General features: G+C 36.7%; 1 protein-coding gene across 4 annotated transcripts in view; it reads left to right on the plus strand.

Annotated features, from left to right (window-relative positions):
* LOC113507610 overlaps positions 1–20992 on the plus strand; it is a 411058-nt gene that overhangs the window by 317486 nt on the left and 72580 nt on the right. Inside the window, exon 5 of one of the 4 annotated variants that reach the window (XM_026890477.1) lies at positions 5736–5773. The exons of the other annotated variants lie outside the window; for them this stretch is intronic. Within the exon in view, the coding sequence (XP_026746278.1) occupies positions 5736–5758 (23 nt within the window). The 3' untranslated portion in view covers positions 5759–5773. Of the gene's footprint in view, positions 1–5735; positions 5774–20992 lie in introns of those variants that run through there. 4 annotated transcript variants of the gene reach the window in all.

Below are 20992 nucleotides of genomic sequence, written 5' to 3' on the forward strand. Positions count from 1 at the left end.
ACCAACCGCGTCAAGCATAGCTTAACCTGTGATCGATTCACTTATGCGGTTATAGCTTAGCCAAAAGCTCCTCCTTTTTTGCTCGTAATCATGGGTTCTAAATGTAGACGCTTTTCGTATTTTTTTCCGTATTTTCTTAAATTATTGAATCAAATGTCAGATGCTCAATTAAATTAAGAGAGGAAGAGCTTGCCAACTGGTTCCGTAGGCTTGAGAGAAAGGAATGCCAGACAAAGGACGGCTGTCTTCTTCAATAGCACGGATAGCTGAGTGGTCGTGGTCACCAAACCACTGTGCACGACGTGTCGCAGCTTCGATCCCCGCGTAGGAAAAGCATTTGTATGATTCACGCTTGAATGCTTGTTCTGAGTTGGGTGTCTTTAAGTCGGGTATATGCACTTTGAATATTTGTGAAACCTCCACAACACAAAGATTAAATTCTTAAGTTCGACAGTCAATTTTATAAAAAATAATACCCTCCTATAAGAAATTTTCATTCCAAAACGCTTCCACTACCATTAGGCTCACAAAAAGAAAAAAGAAACAATTTTCCTCTACCTTACACCCCGTATCTAATCCTGTAGACCATGTCTTAAATACAGCATTCCTATCACGAGTCACCCATACTAATGACACTAGGCATTAGTGAGCGCCATTTTTCCTGCCATCTCACTGTACTGGTACCCTGTAACAGTAATTAGCACTGTCCTTAGTATTCCTGGACTTATTAAGACCTAATTATTGTAGAGTGATATTAATTACAGCTAAGACCTTTTCTTTTTATTTATTCTGTTGTGCAAAAAGATTTGTAATGGCGGACTTATTTATTTATTTATTTATACTTCTTATACAAACAAGTACAATGGCGGACTTAATGCCAAAGGCATTCTCTACCAGTCAACCAAGAGGTGGTGCAGAGAAACGGGAAGTGGGTGTATAATCAGAAAAGACAGTCGATGAAATTAAAAAATATATACAATCACACATATACACACAAATATATCTACCTATATATATAATAGACAGCTAATACATACAATTAAATAACCGGGGAATACTATTACGTAAAATTATCTACATAAACATACATATATAATATATTAGACAAGGTGAGATTCTTGTGATGACGACTCTGCCAGTTTCATAAGAAACAATTTGCGAACCTTTAATTTGAACACATTGCGGTTTGTGGACGTCCTGATTTCGAGAGGAAGGGCATTCCATAGTAGAACGGATTGGACTAGAAAGGAAGAGTGAACAGAGCTAGAGCTATGAGAAGGACAGAGGAGAAGACGATTATTAGAAGACCGAAGGTCACGGCCATGGTTGTCGCATAAGTAACGAAAATAGGGCGTTAAGTAAGCAGGAGGGGTGGGAGAGAACAAGATAGAGTAGAGAAAAGAAAGAGTTCGTACACTTCGGCGCTCCCGGATCGGCAGCCAGCGCAGTTGGGTACGGTAAGCAGACACATGGTCGTATTTGCGAAGGTTAAAAATAAATCGAATGCAGTTATTCAGAAGTCTATCTAATTTATTTAGGAGATCTGCATTCAGGTCTAAGTAGCACACGTCGGCATAGTCTAGGATTGGGAAAATTAGGGTTTGCACAAGCATCAGTTTCGTTTTGGATGGGAGAAAGTTCTTTAGGCGGTAAAGATTTCGTAGCGTGCCAGTGACTCTCTGGGACACACTAGTGACCTGAGCTTGCCAACTCAGTGATGAGTCCATGAGCAGGCCAAGATTTTTTACAGTTCGGCTGACGCTAATAATTGAGCCATTGAATACGATAGGGGGAACGGCTAACTCCTCCAATCTGCGAAGCGTGCGTTGACTGCCTACGATAATCGATTGGCACTTAGAGGGGTTCACCACCAGACCAAACCTCTCAGACCAGTCCCGGACGTGATCAAGGTCTTCGTTGATCAAGTCTATCGCCCTGGAAATGTCCCCCACACTAGCCTGCACGTAAAGCTGCAAGTCGTCAGCATATAGGTGATACGAACACTGAAGACCTTGAGTTATAAGATTAATGAAAATAGAAAAAAGTAAAGGAGAAATTATGCCGCCTTGGGGAACACCGGAATTCAGCTCGCACCAATTCGACGAAGATTCACCGACGCGAACCGATTGCCGGCGACCCCGAAGATATGAAGAAAACCAGATCAGAGCCGCAGATGACATCATTAGGGTGTCTAGGATAGAGAGGAGAATATCATAACTCACGGTATTAAAGGCGTTCGAGAAATCAACCAGTACCACGACAGTAGCCTTAGTATCCTCCATGCCCGCCCTAATATCGTGAGTAACTTTAAGAAGAGCGGACGTTGTGCTGTGACCAGGCCTGAAACCAGACTGGAGCGGGTTTAAAAGATGGTGCCGCGAGATGTGCAGGTACAGTTGCTTATGGACACAAGCTTCCAACACTTTGGACAGGAATGGGAGTATGGAGATAGGACGAAAATGACTAGGCAAGGTAGGATTGGGGACTTTTGGTAAAGGAATGACGTACGCCATACGCCATTGTTCGGGAACTTGACCAGACCAGAGGGAAAAATTTATAATATGGGAAATCGGAGAGAGCAGGAATTCTAGGATGGGAGTGATCATGCGACGGCTGATGGCGTCAGCCCCTACAGCGTTGGATTTGATGGAGAGGATAATCCTTTTGACGTCATCTTCGGCTACTGGTGAAAATGAAAAAGCTTGAATGTTAGGCCGGGTTAATGCAGACAGCTGCCTTAAAGTACGACTCATGGCTTGTTGGTCCATGGGGTAAGTGGTAGAGAAATGTGCATTTATGTCATCCAAGCCAAGAGTGAACTGATTGTCCAGGTTCCTCATCCTGCCAATGCCCAAAGAACCGAGGAACTTCCAGACATCGACAGGGGAGGAGGAAGATAAATTGTTGAGAATGTGCTGGCGTTTGGCGTTACGTATCACCTGGTTACACTTATTCCTTGCAGCTTTAAATAGGCGCCAGTTATTTTCACAACGCTCCCTCCTAAACCTGCGAAACAACCTATCCCGTCGCCGCATCATCATGCGAACTCCCCTGGTCATCCAAGGAGCAGGCAGACGTTTGATTTTAACTTTGTGGACCGGGGCATGTATGTCGTACAAGTCCTTAATTAGCCTGCAAAAAATGTTGACTTTAGTGTCGATGTTAGGTGCACTATACAAGTCGTCCCATTTTAGATGAGAAGCATCCCTATGCAATTTCTCCACATCCATACGGCCAAAAGAACGCAAGTGCAGTACCCTAGGACGGGGTTTAGGGGGTTTAAGGCTGTACGAGAGGAAGATGAGGTCGTGGTGGGAAAAACCAGGGGCAGGAAGTTGTCCGGAGGCTGAGACCAAGGAAGGACTCGAAGAAAGGATAAGGTCAAGCCAGGTATCATGTCCGTCAATGTTGTGGTGAGTGGCTTGAAGGGGAAGAACATGAAGACTTGAGGACCTTATAATTTCGAGGAGTTTACGGGAGCGAAGGGAATTTTCGGAAAGGAGGTCTGTGTTAAAATCGCCCATGACGATAACATGTGAATACTCGGACCCTATAGATTCCAGCACCGGTTCGATGCTGGAGAAATAGTCGACAGTGGGAGGACAGTAAACAACAACAAGGATAAGCTTGGCCCCTTTGACAAAAACCTCAAGAAAGAGAAATTCGGAAGAAGCAGAGGAGCCCGGTGAGGTGGCGAGAATCTTAAAAGGAAACTCGCTACGTAGGTAGATAGCGACACCACCGCCCCTCTTCTCAACCCGATCATTCCTAATGAGAACGAAGCCAGGAAGGGGGTAAGTAGTTGAAAGAAGATGAGGTTTAAGCCAAGTCTCGGAAATCAGGACGGCATGAACGCCAAAGTTCGAAAAAGTGTCAACGAGGTCACTGTAATGGCTTGGCACACTCTGCGCATTAATATGGCAGACATTAATAATTTGTAGTTGTGGTTGGCCTATGAAAGTATTTCGCAACGTCTCTCCTAAAGTCTCCGAAATTGTAGAAGAGCTTTCATTAAACGACGAACTGGCAGAATAAAATGAATCATCACCGGACGACATGTAAAATTTAAGGAAAAAAATAAAATAAAAATAATATGTATATATAAACTAAAAATAAAGATATTTAAAGGGAAAAAAAAAATCTATAAAATAGGAAAAGAATTAAAAAACAATCACAAACTTTACGTCTCTGGGCACCACCCGCCAGCTAACACACATATTGATAAAACGAGGACACAAAAAAAAAAAATATATATATATAAAAATACACTAGGAAACAATAAACAAGAAAACAACAGATAAACGAAATGCCGGAATATAAAAAGACATTTTACCAAACACTCTAATGTCAGTTTGACAGAACATTTTACAGTCTGTGACAATCAACAGATGTCAAGCTTACGTTAAGTTGGTCTAATTCACTACGGTCCAAATGTTGAGCATTAGAGAGCACAATAAGTGGGTACGCCTTATTTAAAATTGTCGTAAAGTAATGTGGGTGAACGATAAAATAAGCAGCTTTACTTACAATTAAAAGGAAGTTAAGAAGGATTACGTCACACACTAGACCGTACACCGACACGAAAGAATTTGGCAAGTTCTGCTAGTTTTTGCGCTTGGAAGACAACCCTGCGCCTGCGCTCACGCCTCCACTCCGAGGACTGGATGATGTTTGACCGGCACCTTTAGGGTGTCTCGCCAACAGGGTGTCTAATGCAGCCATAGTAATGACCTTTTGGCGATCTCCATCGGCGACCTTAATTACGATGGTGCCATCTTGCGTCCAACAAGCTCGCATGCCGAAATGCTGCCGTGCTTTGGCGAAGATTGCTTGCCTGGGTTTTGTGAGGAATTCTCTTAATGCAACTGATGACCCTCGCAGTTTTGATTTTGCATTCCAAACAGCATTCCTCTCAGCAACATTAGAGAACCACACAAGTAATGGTCGGTGATGCTCCTCCCCGCGGGCTCCAATCCTGTAGCAGGCATTTATTGAGGGTGAAAGAGCCATCTTCTTGTGAAGGATGTTGTTAATCACAGCCACATTGTCCTGCTCATCAGTTTCCTCCACTCCCAAGAAAAGAAGAGCCTTCCTACGGTGCCTTGTTTCAATGGAGTCAACTGAGTGGGCACAGTCACGAATTTGCTGACGCAGCAGACTGAGCATGTTAAACATCAACTCCCTAAATGTTCGAAATTCCTCAGCCACTTTAGCCACAGTGTCTTTTGCTGCGCTGGTGGTAAGTTGTGCTTCCAGTTCAGCCATTCTTTTGTTGAAAGTATCCTCAAGCCTGAGCTGGACTGACTGAATGTCACTGAGCTGAGACATTTTGTTGAAGATTCCGGTAGTGGTAGTGAAGTGTATGCTGGTGGGTGGTGTCTTTAAGTATCACTTCATGTAGGGTGATACCAACAGTGGCACTGATATATTGCAACTTAAAAAGCACAAAACTGTTAATTTTAATTATTCAAATGCGTCTGAACTATTTTATTTTAAATATTAAAGAATTTCAAAAATTTATGTGTACACTACTTTACACCCACCCACAAAAAAAGGCTTCTGAAGCATTTTCTGCAAGACAACTTTGACCTAAAATTAAAAGGATTTGTTCTCGCGTAGCATTCAATCAATAAATTGTTTATTTTTTTTGCTATTATAAGTTTGATTAAAGTATCTGTAATTTTAATGCAATGTTTTTTATCGTGTACTTCTTCTATAATATTAGATATTTACAGATTCTTGTGAAATGGCGATATAACAAATACGGGATGGTGAATACGTGAGTAAATTCTTTACTGAAATAGTTATTATTACACATTTAATTTTGATGAATTTAATTTTATTTATTATTTATTGCATATATGGGTTTTCATTCCATTAATCTCAAAATTCCTTCACAAATAACGTCCGTGATCATTACATAACATGTAAGTAATTACGTCAGACTGAAATAGGTAAGAGTATTCGCAGACCATTACATTCGGATAAATTCCGGGGAATTTTATTAGAAATCTAATTCAGATACTATACCTACTAATAAGTTTCAAAAGCTCCGATACATTTTCCATTCCCTTTATATTTTCTCTAAATGGATACCGAGACCTTAATTTAGCTTAATTTGTCTACATTTTCGAAATCTGATTCAACCTTTTTAGATTAATTGTATTTAATGTTTTAATAATCTGTCTTTCAGTTGAAATGTAACTACCGCCGCGAAGGACTCCGTTTGGGTCCGAAACTAGTCGGGCTACCCCGGTAAATACGCGTGGGTAAACCGTTACGTCATTTAATAATGAATCATTCTCACGATAGTTACTACCGAAACATTTAATTTGTAGCCACCATTTTGGTTAGAGAAGAATTTTTATGCTGATTTAATAAAGAGGAATGAGGCGGACTTTCTTAATTCATTTTTAATGTACCGTATCTAGTTTTTAAAACGCAATTTAGTTCTTTGGTTGTGAGTGTATGCAGTTTTTGTATTATGTTACTAGTTGTTGCCCGCGACTTCGTCCCCGTGGGTAGAAGTTATGATTTATACCTGCCCCGTTTTTTTCACATTTTCCATTGTATCTTCGCTCCTATTAGTCGCATCGTGATGGTTTATAGCCTAAAGCCTTTCTCGATGAATGGTCTATTCAATACAAAAAGAATTTTTCAATTTGGACTAGTAGTTCCTGAGATTAGCGCGTTTAAACAAACAAACAAACAAAGTCTTCAGCTTTATATATTAGTATAGATAACCAATATGATATTTTGTGTTAAGAATTGTTTTATAATACTGGTTTCAAACATCATTTTCTCTACATTTTTTTACTATATCTAAATTTACCGAAACTTTGATTAAACTCCTTAAATTATTACGATATTTATTCTTAGGGTAGTCAGATAGAAAATATCGACTGATCCAGCAATCTCACAAAGTATTTAAAAGCAAAAATCAACAGAGCTTGATGTAAGGACCTCCCTTGATACAATTACAATACAATTGGGTATCCCACTGCTGGTCAAATAACTTACCCCCAAATCCTTCCATGATCCCGTGCCATCTTGAACTAACCCAGAGACTTTCAGTATTAGTCAATGAAAATAAAACACAAGGAAGAGTGTTTTTCAGCACAACTTATATCTGAATGAAATCTACGTGATATGCGTTTAACCATTAGTCCACGAAAACGCATAGAAAACTGATTTCACTATAAGGCTAAATCTGAGTGTAATATAAATAATGACCCCAATATAATTGGCCATTTCCTCTTGAATAATAAACGCGTAGAAGTTATGTGAATTAGTTTGGCAGTTCTCGAAACTGTTCTGTGTTCACTAAGTTGTGCTGAATCTGACAGTGTGTTTTGCTGTGAAACGGATGGATAAATAAATGGATTTCATGAGTTGGTGTTTAGACTACATGTGGAGGAAATTAAGAGGCGTTTTGCGAATATTATCATCATCGACATAACCTTTTCCCAACTATGTTGGGGTTGGCTTTTAGTCTAACCGGATTCAGCTAAGTACCAGTACTTTACAAGGAGCGACTGCCTATCTGACCACCTCAACCCAGTTACCTGGGCAAGAAAATACCCTTTAGCTAGACTGGTTGTCAGATTTTCAAGCTTCTGACTACCTTTAACGTCTGTCAAAGATTTTACAGATTTTAGATGACAAAGGTGGTCACCCAAACGCGTCAAGCGTAGTTTAGCCTGTGATTGATTCACTTATACAGTTATAGCTTAGCCATGAGCTTCTCCTAGGTTTGCAAACATTATGTGTTTGCAAAAAAGCCTAAGTAGGTACGAAATTAGGATCTCTCCAAATTTTTTTTCTTTTTGGAATGACCGTATTATCTTTGAATTTTATCCTTGTGTCGCGGAATTTACAAAAATTCAAGTCACATACACAAGAACAAGAAATCGAGGTTCCAACATACGCTTGTCATATGTAGAGATCAAACTCGACACGTCATATTACGGCTATTCGTGCAGCTGATGTTCCAGTGTTACTGGATTCAGCTAAATACTTATACGTTACTCATAGATTATATATTATATACTTAAATTTAATTTCATCACCTCTAGTGCGTATAATCGGGTAGCGCAGTAAGACTGGTAGTCAAAACTGTTACGTGCTAACAAAATACCAGTTATAAGCACAAATTGCAAAACCTTTTTTATTACAATTCCACAAAATAAACCACATCGCAATTTTGTTCCAAAAACCAAAAGCCACACTCCAAAAATAGACCACTTAAAAATATAAGCACGAAAGCTCCAGTAATTAAAATCATCTTAGGAAAAAGAACATTGCGCCAAATGAAATGAGAATTTAATAAATACGAAACGAATAGCAGCGAAGCTACTAATGTACCTTTAAGTAATCCAAAATGAATCAATATTCCAAATCAAATGAGGTCCAATTTACGTTTAAAAATGGACTTCATTTAAAAGCAATCGCGCTGAGTGCGAACAAGGGAAGATAAAACGAGACGGATAAGACAGTATTTATTATGTTTAATGTATTAAATTTCATAATGGGGGCAAAGGGAATACTGCTTAGCTACCTAGGACATTTTTGGTAAGATTAAGGTGCAGCACCGATATATTATAGCCCGTAGGTTAGCAAGCTGAAGTAGCAATGGGCGGACCACATAGCGCGAAGATCAGATGGGGCAGAAAAGACAGCCACCTGCCAGATGGACCGACGACCTGGTGAGAGCCGCTGGGTCTCGTTGGATGCAGGTGGCAATGAACCGGTCGCGCTGGAGAACTTATGGAGAGTTCTACGTCCAGCAGTGGGCAGCTATAGGCTGAGATGATGAAGGTGCAGCACAGACGGCACACTCTTTGTGCGATCGAGTCTGCGGCGCTCAAAATGTCTGCATGGCGCACGTGTGCGTTACTGCATATAATTGCATAGGTTCTATTTTCTAGCTAAAGGGCGTCATGGATAGTCTGTCTTCTGCACTGCACCTTATTGTTGGTACCCAATACGCATTTCTTATCATATGGTAATAATTTAATGTGATAATGTTGTTTTTATAGTTTCTATCATGGGAAACATTAATTATTAAATGATGCACGGCGGGGTTGCGAGTCGAACTGACTTCGTTTGACTCACGACCCCGCCGCGTCAGCTCATGTCGGGCAATCCCGATAAATACGCGTGAGTGAACCGTTGCATCGTTTAATAAAGTTTCAACTACCTCTGCTTCTGCTGTCGTTTTACACACCCTTAAAGGGTGCTAGTTTCCTCACATTGTTTACAATATATGTCTCAATAATATTTGTTCGTCAGTCAGTCATTTCAATTTAAAAACAAAAGACTACTAAAATTTAGTTTCCAAGAAAAGACTATTCGTTCGCCCTTTGGTAAACAGTCGTACATTCATTTATTTTATAGTTAAGGTAAATACTCTTAGTACAACAAACAGTCAAACACGAAACGAGATTGTCTAAGAAATAAATAAATAAATTTAACATTGTTTCTTGGTACTTTCGAATACAAAAGTGGTTGGGAAGTTATAAGTTAATTTTGAACTAGACTGGTTGGGATAAGGGAATGCAGGTCATTGTGTTTTCTCCTCACGTTTTGACTGTCAACTGGGAAATGGTTGGCCAAGGATTACTGTAACGTGCAGTCACTAGCAGGAGTGCGTTTTTGATTCCCGTATTCTAAAAAGTCACTTCATAAACGTCACCTTTAGTTATCATAATAAATTTCGTGAGGCGGTTCCATAATAAAATTTCATATCGGCTTAACGTTTGACGGACAATAAATGATTCCGGTGAATTCGAAACTACCAAATCCCAATAAATAGAAGAGAGTAAACCGTTATTGAATAAATAATTATGTCACCCATGGCGTAGCCATTAAAACTGACAAGTGGTATGCAGAGACAAATAGATATTTGAAAATATTACATTTATTTATTTATTTATATAGGTTTACCAACAGCTTCTGTGTACAGTTATGCTTATGTATATTGATAATTATGTCTAAGTCTTACACAGTTGCCAATTACTGGTTAACCAGCATTCACAAAAGAAGTGATAAGTGCTAAAAAGAATCTAAAACTAAATTAGCTAAGTTACATTACATTGTATGTATTGTTCTTGAATATGACTTTACGATGTCAAAATAAATTCAACGATGTATTTTTTTTACAATATTTTGTCAGCCTGAAATTAAATTCGTTATGATATAACTAAATAATAATTAAACTATAATAATTAAATAATCACACGCCAAGTACAATATCAAACAGACATCACACACACACACTCACATACACAATACATAATAACACTGCACACGTTTCATTTTATTTTATTTTTCTTTAGTTTAATACCGGCTAAAATTAAGAAAAGTATCCTATTGTTACAATTACCGGCAGTACATTTTAATTTTGATTTAATTATTACAATCCTTAATATGTTATTTTGTGAAAATAACACGTGCAACAATTTTGTCTTCTACTGAGATTGGGGACCAGAACTGTCTTTCCTAAACACAGGCTATTCTGTAGCCTATCTAGGAGAACAGTACTCAACTCAATAACTAGATTAATATTAACTCTGTGCCTGCATATACTGTCATAAAACTACTCTGTCATGTAATCTAGTCCTAGTTACACAATAAATATCTTTATCTCTTTATCTTTAACTACAAAAATAATAAGTATACTCTCTTTCGTCATTTTGTACACTCATTCATCACTGCCAAACGATTATAAACTAGAAACATAAAAAATACACTTTACTCCTTGAATGTACAAAATTTTGTTTACGAGAGTACAAGATGAAATATAGCTTTCTAACTCCTATTCATATCTTAAATTGAATCACATGTTTGTTCACTTATTTTTAATAACCGGAGGAAAGTTTTTCTTGTAAAAGAAATATAATAATAATATGCGGACAACATCACATACATTGTTCTGAACCCAAAGTAAGTTGCTAAAGCACTTGTGTTATGGAATTCAGATACAACGAAGGTACCACAAACACCCAGACCCGAGACAATGAAAAATTGAGAATTTTTACATTGACCCGACCGGGGATCGAGCCCGGGACCTCAGAGCTAGCGACACCTTGAAACTGGTAAACCGTGAAACCTTAGTAAGGTTACAGGTTAGTTATTTACGAAAAATTCTAAAAATGTATAATTTAGCGATTAGGAACTGTATTCCATCTTTACAAGTTGCCTACCTCATTTCTGTTTCGCTCCTTTTGTTTACAATCAACAATATCTAATATTTTTCGTTATTTATCACTTTGGGAACTAAAACAATAACGCCACTCGACCACGGAAGTCGAATTTTGAACAAAATGTGAAGATTCCCAACCAAATGCCTTTCAAAAAAACATTTTCCAAAACAACTCAACCGAATAAAACGCCTTGTTCCTATCCAATTTAAAAATTGATGAAAACATTTCTTGCGTATTAATTGCTATAAGCACTTAATATTCCTTTCAAATGTCCATTCGGCAAAATAAATAATTTTGGCAATTTTTATAATAAAAATGGCTTCGTCGTCGTTCGATGAAGGAACTAAAAGTAAATTAAATTTCGTCTCCCAACTGATTCTTAATTAATTATTCACTCAGTCTAAGGCTTTCCAAAAACAGCGCGGATTCTAATCCCCCCGGAATTATTAAAGAGACGGATGATTTTGACGAAATATTTCGCGAGGAAAGCGACACGTCGCTTCTTATTCTGTTAATATTTTAAGCAGTGCAGTCAAAGTCACGCGTTGTATCATCAAAAAGAAAGCTGAAAATGAAAGTGTGCTTTATATGTTTGTATTAAGGCTTATAGTTTTTTATTTCTGTCGCCGGTGCGTTACCCAGCCGCTGCGATGAAGAATGGAAAGTCCAAAGTGGTCACTGATCGCTGGTTGACTGATGATTAGGATTTTTAAAAACGACTCCAACTTTAAGGAATTTAGTCCTTATGTTAGGAGGGGTACCAGAAACATTTCAGTCACATGCACAAAGACTCTCAGACCCAGACAGATATGCAAAAATTGACGATGCTTCAGGACAAGCATTCGTGTTTTTCACGAATTCTTGCCACGAGTCTGATGTCTTAAGGCTCTCAGTGACTTAAATGTTTGTAAAACCCCATGAAACAAGGATTTAATTCCAGAACCCGGGATCGTTTTTTCAAAAGAGGATTGATCGCTCGCTAAAGCTTGTGTATTATACCTTACATCAAATTTTAAATAAAATATACCTACACAGTGATCTATCCCACGCATACTCTTACACGTTAGGTATAATCCGTAAAAATGTAATAGACATTGTCTCGCCGAGTTATGAAGACAATATGTTTGAATTTTACTAGCATACTCAAATCGGTAGAGGTATCATAAAACAAGATGGCACGTCAACGCGGATTTACTTATGATTCCTTGCTTGTTTATGATGCAGAGGTGTATAGATTTTTATTTTTAGTAGCAATTCGTAAAATCCCTTTTGTGTGGGTCTTCGTAATTCTATGAGAATGTTATGATACAATGATTAATTATTTACTATAGTTCAGCTATGATAAGACGAATTACTCACGCGTTGTTATCGCCATTTCCCGACCAGTTTCAGTCCCAACCGGAGTTCTTTATCATGAGCCGAGGCAGCGGTGGAGTCGCGAGTCGAACTAGTGTAGTATAATTATCTGCAAAATCAAACGGTTATAACTCGATGGTTAAGGACTAGAGCAAACGTTAAGGCAGTCTTTACAGCAGGCCGCTCGAACTAGAGATGAAAAGTTGTATTAAAAATAAATTAAGCCTCTATAAAAAAAAACATATGAGGCTGAGTAAATCAAGAGAGTAGACTAGATGCTATGTTTTCAGAAGTTTAAGTTATAAATCGACGAACAGTCTTTCTTCTTTATTGATGAAGACTTGTAACTACAAATTACAAAATAATCAATTTTTGACCATTTTTGGTACACTAACTTAACCTAGAATTTGGATTTTCAAGAATGCGATCAAGTAAAATCTAGTTAATCAACCACATCCCATTCTCTAAGTCAGCATCGAAAAGTTCAGCGCTCTTTCTAAAACATTTGAAGCACGGAACATACCACTATAGGGAAGTGCTCCTACTAATACCATTTACAGAAGTTAGGTTACGTTTCCTACAGAGCTGAGCGAGGGAAATGTGTCTTAGAAGGATGTTGTAGCGGAGGTGAAAAAATGCGCATTTCTATACAGAGCGAGCATACAAACTCTATGTATTGACTGGTACAATATGTCGAAAACCTTGAAACACATCATTCTCATACACATTCCTCGCACACATCAAAATTTTGTTTTGTATGCGCAAAAATCTACCACGGTTAATCATTCCAACAAAGCTGGACCGAGGCGATGTAAATATAATGATTTTATTGGTTGTTTATAAACTCATATCCAAAACGCAGCCACGGAGGAATCTAGGAGCGACGGGCTCCAAGATCTAGGCTCTGGAGTCTCGTGCAAAAACTAACACTCAATATTTCTTTCCTCAAATAGGCGCCACGCTAACGCTGGCACTGAAACCAATGTCAAACAAACTTATGTCCTGAATGACTTTCGTCGTAACCAGTCGCCTGATAAATGCATACATTATAAACAATGTTTAATAAAAGTGTAGAAAAAAAATGCCGTTGCTAGTTTTAAAATACAACTTGCTTTTTGTAGGCTAAAGTTGATCGTCAACTCCTAACACTGGCACAACTGAGGTCACTTCCATCTATTCGTTTATACTCCATCATTTGAACAAAGCAGACACATCTTGTAGATTGAGAACGTGATTCCATTAACGAAACTATTGCGCTAAGTTCGAATGTTTGTGGATCTTACGTACGCTGAGATTCTTTAGACTTATCCAAGTTCTGTTGTACAGAAAACTATAACTTGACAAAATCTGGGTACATAAATGGACTTTAGAACCTTCTTGTTCATGGCCTTTAACATTTTATTCATATATATATATAGGCCTCAGAACGTGGTGTTCCGTCGCTTTCGCGGTCAAGTTCCACCAGAACGCACTAAGACGTAGTATAAGGAAGCTTACTAACTTAATAAAATTTTAAGATAAATAATACTAACAACTATTGTATAAATATCTATGTTAGTCTGTAAGGTATATGTCTATGGGCCTTAGTAGCCTGATAATAAAATGATTTATTATTATTATTATTTATTTAGATTGGTAACTAGGATGCCCACAGGAGGACACACAGTCTCAGTTAAATAGTATCTAGCACGAAAATAGTAAAATTTGTTTACTTCTTTTACACTGTTTGGTTTGACTTAATTCAAAGGACTTGTTTGATATGTTAATGAAACCTCTATTTGATGAAGGATATATTCGATTGTTACGTCTACGTCTGTTAAACTACGTGCACATCAATATTCTCTAATACCACACAAATATTAAAACGAAAAATGCATGGATGTAAGAATTTAATACACACTAAATATTGTGAACCACAAAACATTTCATTTCCACAAAAAGTTTACAAAACAGTATTTTTTCGGAAGTCCAAGTTCGGATTACACGTAAGACTCCACAGCTCGCTGATTCTTGCAAAATTTATACTTAATAATGTAAATAGTGAGAGCTCCTAATGATATACCGCCTACAATAAAATATGTTGAGTCCATAACTTATTTCACCCATCCAAGTACAAACCGCGCCCGATGTTGCTTAACTTCGGTAATCGGACGAGAAGCGGTGGATTTAACGTGGTATGGACGTTGGCAACTTATTTCATATCTTTAGATATTTTCGTTTTATTATTTTTCTGTTTATACTTGACATTTTGTTGTCATATTGATGTTTGAGGTTTTTAATGAAGGTTGTATATTGGCATTTTGCACATATTAATATTAAGTAAAAAAAGTTTCGATTTGGAAGTTTTATGTGTATTTTGAAAAAATCGCCTTAAATTAAACGATTTCTTCTAAAAGGTCGATTTTTTTAACATGGGTTGTCAAAAAATAACTAAATACAGGGAAAAATATATGACATAAAAACTTTATTGTTATTTCGCAGACTATTATGTATTTTTAAATCATCAAAAAAACCGAAAAAGTATCTTAAATACTGCTTTTTACTATTTCGTCTCTTATCTCCTCCTATAATCTATCAAAACATTTTCGTTCACAAACTTAAACATTCACCATCAACTCTTCATTCTACTTTTAACAAGCACAAACCAATTTACTCCCCAGATCATTTCAAAACAGAAAGACAATAAAATTACAAATAAACGAATAAAGCAGAAAGTTTTCAAAAGTAAACTCCAGTTGACAGGCAGGTACTTTGTCCCATAATACTCTCAACTTATTTTACGCGGAACAATAAAAATAAAGTTGGTGTGTACGTGCAAACAGACCAAGTTTTCTACTTCAGTTCTAAAGCGTTGGTGTCTTCTTCATAATATAAGCATTTGCATATGAAAGGAAGGTGTATTTAGAGGTAAAGGGTACGTATTATGTATATCACTCGATATTTTCGTGTACTAAAGGGTCTATTATCACGTCTTAAAGAAGTATTAGGTATAAGGGTAGGAAGAAGTGTGACAGCAATACACTTTGTAGAGTGACATCTCTGTTACTCACCTTCAATTATATTACTTTCAGACGTGGCGCTAGGCCTGATGATGTGGAGATTGGATTTATTTCGATCTTTTGATAGCAAGTAAGAAATATAAAGTTTTTGTTAACATTTTTTTCAGATAAAATCTTTGTTTTTCATTTCAGATATAATTTGACAGTGATCATTTAACAAACATAAGTAATTTATGATTCATTTCACATGAACATAAAGTCTGTTTTGATATCAGTAGTTAATTTTATTAATATGTTATGAGAAAAAATATGGAGCGATATCATAATAGTCCTCTTCATAATAATATTCCATTTTAGTTGGCCAAGTGTTTTGTATAAAATTATAATAATTCTTTAACATTATCTTACAATGGGTGTATTGTTGTTACTCTAAATCATAACATATACCCTTTTGTTAAAACTTTCAGTTTTCATCTGCTTTAAGATTTCCAACTTTATTATAATTTTGTAACTTGAATACTCGTTTAGAAAACAGTTGTTTTCAGACAAACGTAAACGTCAGAAGAAAACAATGACAAGCGAGAATAAATAAAAAACCATAGTTTAGTCTACGGACTACAAGATTTCATTTCGTAGACTTTGTAGACAGTGCGGCTGCTACGACGTAGCCAACAGCATTGCTATATAAAAACTTGTAGGCGTTATTTAATTAAGTTTGTTACTATTAACATTTCAATACACCACTGAGGCGCCATTTTAACCAGCATTCCTAATTCAAAAACTAACTTACACTCGTATTCTTACTTTTTGCATTTTCTTTTTTCTTGCTGCTTTTTTATAACATTTTTGCCTTGATTGTACCTGAACATGGCAAAAGATTGATTCTCTATAGTTATTTTAAACCTAAGGTTTGATGTCGTCTTAAAGGTTTTTTATTAAAACCCAAAATAATTCATTGGTATTAAAAGTTTGTATTTAGTACTAGCTACTAATACCAGCTTTGGATGTCTTAAAACAAAACATTACCAAATTTCGTGTTACACCCCACAAACTCACGAAGGTTCGTAACATCGATACCGTAAAGTATAGTGAAGCGAATTGTTTCTTGGCAAATGTTAATTTCTTCCCAATCTCAACATTTTGAGTTCCCGAAACCGTGTAATGAGTTTCCAAACTCGTTTCCATGTTGAGATTTATTGCTCGAAATTACTTCGACCTCAAAATGTATTTCTATATCTTTCTTTGATAACTGAACGACTGGCTTCGATTTTTCCGTTCAAATAAAGGGTTCTAGATTATTCTGTTGCAGAATAAAGTAATGAAGACGTTCGATAATACTCATTTTTTAACGTACGAGTGTATAGTCATATTAGAATATAATAAAAGTTGAATTTATGTATAAGGATGATATTAGATGACACTGGAAATAACTTGATAGACATGTTTATAATGAAGTAGACATGTTACATACAAACTCTACAAATAGTTTTAACATAGATATTTGTGGAACTGAATACTTAGCTGCAGCTCTGCGTTATTTAACAAAAAAAATAATTTAGATGTAATTGGGGCTCTTATTTTCAATTTTTCATCCCCATATGACACCAAAAAATTAACAACTTCTCGATAATCGCACTATACCTAGCTAGAATCTAAAGAAAAGCAAACTCAACTCTTTTTCTAAATTTTCATCCCTAAATGACATTCACAAACAACTAACTTCTCTATTACATTTTCACTCACAATCAGTTTGATAAAAAAATTCTCCAAACTCAAAGCTTAAAATCATATTCATAACACGCTTATAAAAGGCATCACATAATACATTTATCCTTAAAGATTTTTATTCATGAGCATAAGAAGAAAAATGGGTGAGATATCAAAGGGGAACGCACAATAATCAATATATCACGTGTTGATAATACAATCCTTGAACCGAAAACGTCAAAACTGATCATGCAGACGAGTAATTGAGGATACTCCGAAAATAAGGATGTATTATGTATAAGGTTGTGTTAGCGAAGGGTATTTTGTTGCGAGATTTTTTGGATGACGGAGGCAGTCATCCGTGTTTTTCGGGATCACTACCTTCATTAGTTCCTAATCAGCTAATGTTGCGGCGATGTCGCAATTTGAGGATACCTGTTGCATGTCGCTTCTAAAGATACACAGGGTTAAGACATTATCTTACAGATACATTATCACATAGAGCGTGAGTGTCGCAGTTTTTTTAACATGCCACGTGAAAAAGAAGCATTAAATTGCAAAAAGGGAATTCTTCAGCAATTGCGCTCGTGTACTTTCCAAGTTACTTAAGTTGAAGTAGAATTGTTAATTTTATGGTTTTTAACCTTATAAAGAGTAAAAAAGGTTACATTTACGTTTTATTTTTTTAATTTACAAACAGATTTGTATTGACGAATTTGCATTTTGAAATCAATTATAAATCAGGTCCTGCTTACTTTTAAATTGGACATGACTAAAAATAATATTGGCTATACGGATATACGAGTGGTTAGTTCGTAGTGACGTGACGGTTCGATTTCCTCTTAAGACAAAAGTTTCTGTGATTCCACGAATTCTTGTACTGGATCTGGTTGTCTGTCCATATGAGACTTGAATGTTTCTGAAACACCCCGCGACACAAGGACAGCAATTCCTTAGTGCTACATGTGTTTTAGTCGAGTACCTTTTTTCAGAAGAACGTTCCTAACCAAAATTAAAACATCAACCTCATTTACAAAAAAAAAACACAACCAAATCGCTCCCCACAATCACAAGCAGAACCAAGTGTGTGACGATTTCCGAATGTAAGGACAACATATAAATCTCCGTCAGAGCAACAATAGCTCCGGAACTCCGTGACACTCGGGACGTCACTCAGTAATGTGTACCGCTAATGGTACGCATGCATGAGTTATTGTGCTACAGGCTTTACAGGTAAGTGACTTATGAGAGCGCGATTATCTTTGATCTGGTAACGTTTATTGCGTTTAGGCAAATGTAGAGTTTGAGTTAATCTGTCTTGTTTTTTGATGATCAACTTTTTTTTGATCAGCAGAAAACGCAGAGCTATGTAAATGTTGGTAAGGAAAATTGAAGGCCTAAGTCAGTATGGCATTTGATGTTGCTGTATTTGAATGCAATATATTTTTTCGCATTTGAAGACGTTGAAAGGATTTGTAGGTAATATCAGGCAATTGCTTGAGTAACCACTATTGTACTATCTTATAAAATTTGTATGTATGGATGCATGGATGGATTTCCTTTTTTTTGCCCGTAAAATTTTAAAGAATTTAGACGAAACTTAGTACACTGATAATTTATAACCTGAAGTAACACATAGGATAGGATTAAATATTCCCCTAAGATCTTTTTTACTTATTAGCGGGTGGAGCCGTTGGCAACAGGTACTGATATATAAATATTTTCTATATAACTTTATAAAACAAATTATTCAGCAAACCAGTAACCTACAAACCTCAAACACTCCCAACACAAATTTATCCAATGCTCTAACAAATCTTGGTTTGCTAAAGAAACCGGTAGTAAAAGTGCAAATACAGTCGGCAAGTATTTATTTCCATTATAGCGAAGTATTTCTATTGTTAGTGGAAACGACAAAAACCGGTAGCCTACAATAGAACGTTCGAAGACTCGACGCTCAGTGAGATGTACAAACGCTTAATCGTTCGTACTTTTCATTCATGTCATGAATGGATATTTTTGTTGCGAAACGATTTTGGGATGATGCAAAAATGGAATACAGGTCATCTTCGTTTTCTGATCTGTTTGTTGTATTTTCTTTATCTGTGTCTAGGTAGCAAGCAGGTATTAGGGAAGGAGAGCTGATGATCAAGCTCAGTGGCGTGCCATGAGATAAAGGCTGATGATGCAGGGGATGACTCTAAGCAGCTGTACTCGTACTATTCTTAGACATTTGTAAGCTCATGGACATTAAAAAAGTAACTTCCGCAGTAAGGAATTCAACCCTTTTGTCTCCAGGGGTTTCACATACACAAAGACAAAAGTTTCTCTCTTACACTTCCAACTTTTTACATGCTGTGCTATCTGGCTATTCTATCGCCTATTCAGACGCGCCAAAGTTTTCTTCCTTTGTAACCATCGGGTGATGATTCTGACCCATCTATCGAACTGCATTTCAACACCTGGACTTTTAAATCCAATTTTAACTTTGAAAAAATTATTGGCAATTTTGAAAACACCAATAAAAATCTTGAGTAAAATGGTAAATAAAAATAAACACTGTTCATCAACACATTACAAATTCTATTGTATTGTCAATAATATCTTTAAACAGTAGTTACTAAACCAGAATGTCTCAAGCATTAGCATAACTACTTCGAAATAATGTTAATACAATCACTAGTGTATAAGCACATCCAAAAACACAATTCACCTAATTTTCGAAGTAATTACCAGTACACATCTCATTATCGGAATCCACATCGCGTTAACACCGCATTGTACTGCCGTTTTCATGTCCAATATACGGCGTACTGGTCGAAACCCATTACATTAATGAGGATAGCCAAGACAACCCTTCCACCGGCCGCTTGGAAGTATACATACACTATTACAAGGCATTCGTTATAACAAAAATGTATCGCGTTTCATTTGGTTATAATAGTTGTATGTGTATATGCAAGAAGGGTGGCTGGGTAAGTGATGTATTAAAGCGACTGTATGGATAGTCGAATGGTTGAGGTCAAAATGCCAAACCAACAGTGCACACCTTGTGTACGTGTATCGCGGTTTCAATCCCCGCGTAGGACAAACATTAGTGTGATCCAAGAATGTTTATTCTGAGTCTGGGTGTCTCCGCTTATGTAACTTGAACGCTTGTCAAACCCCCGCGACAAAAGATTAAATTCCATAGCAGGGAAGTCGTTTTTAAAAAAATAATAATTAAAAATCATCGTATAAGCGTAGCCAAGAGTAGAAAACTTAAAATTAATAGCAATGCTATTTCGCTTACACAAGTGACGTGACTTTGACTTGTCAGTTGAAAGCAATGACTAAGCCACCTGTAATGCTCGGAGAAATAGAACTTATCTACAGAATATTGTATTCACGGTAGCTGCTAAGTATGACCACACGACGAGGCGATGACGTAACAAATTACATTTAAATAATAAATGACAGTCGCTCCAAACATTCTTTGATTCCCAGTTTTAAATAATAATGGATTAAAAAAATCTAGATTCCCACGTTTTTAAATGTCAAATTTTAACAAATATTGTCAGTTTTTATAGTTGAAAATAGCATTGTAGTAAGCACTGAACATTTCAGCTTGCTAGCTTATCAGCAAGTGCCTTAAAGTCTTTTGTTATTTCATAAAACATAGTTTATACCAAATACCATTGGAAATAAAGCACAGCATAAACATACTGAATTCTCCGTCACACTATA

Source organism: Trichoplusia ni, unplaced genomic scaffold, assembly GCF_003590095.1.
Source record: "Trichoplusia ni isolate ovarian cell line Hi5 unplaced genomic scaffold, tn1 tig00002967, whole genome shotgun sequence".
Taxonomy (NCBI): domain Eukaryota; kingdom Metazoa; phylum Arthropoda; class Insecta; order Lepidoptera; family Noctuidae; genus Trichoplusia; species Trichoplusia ni.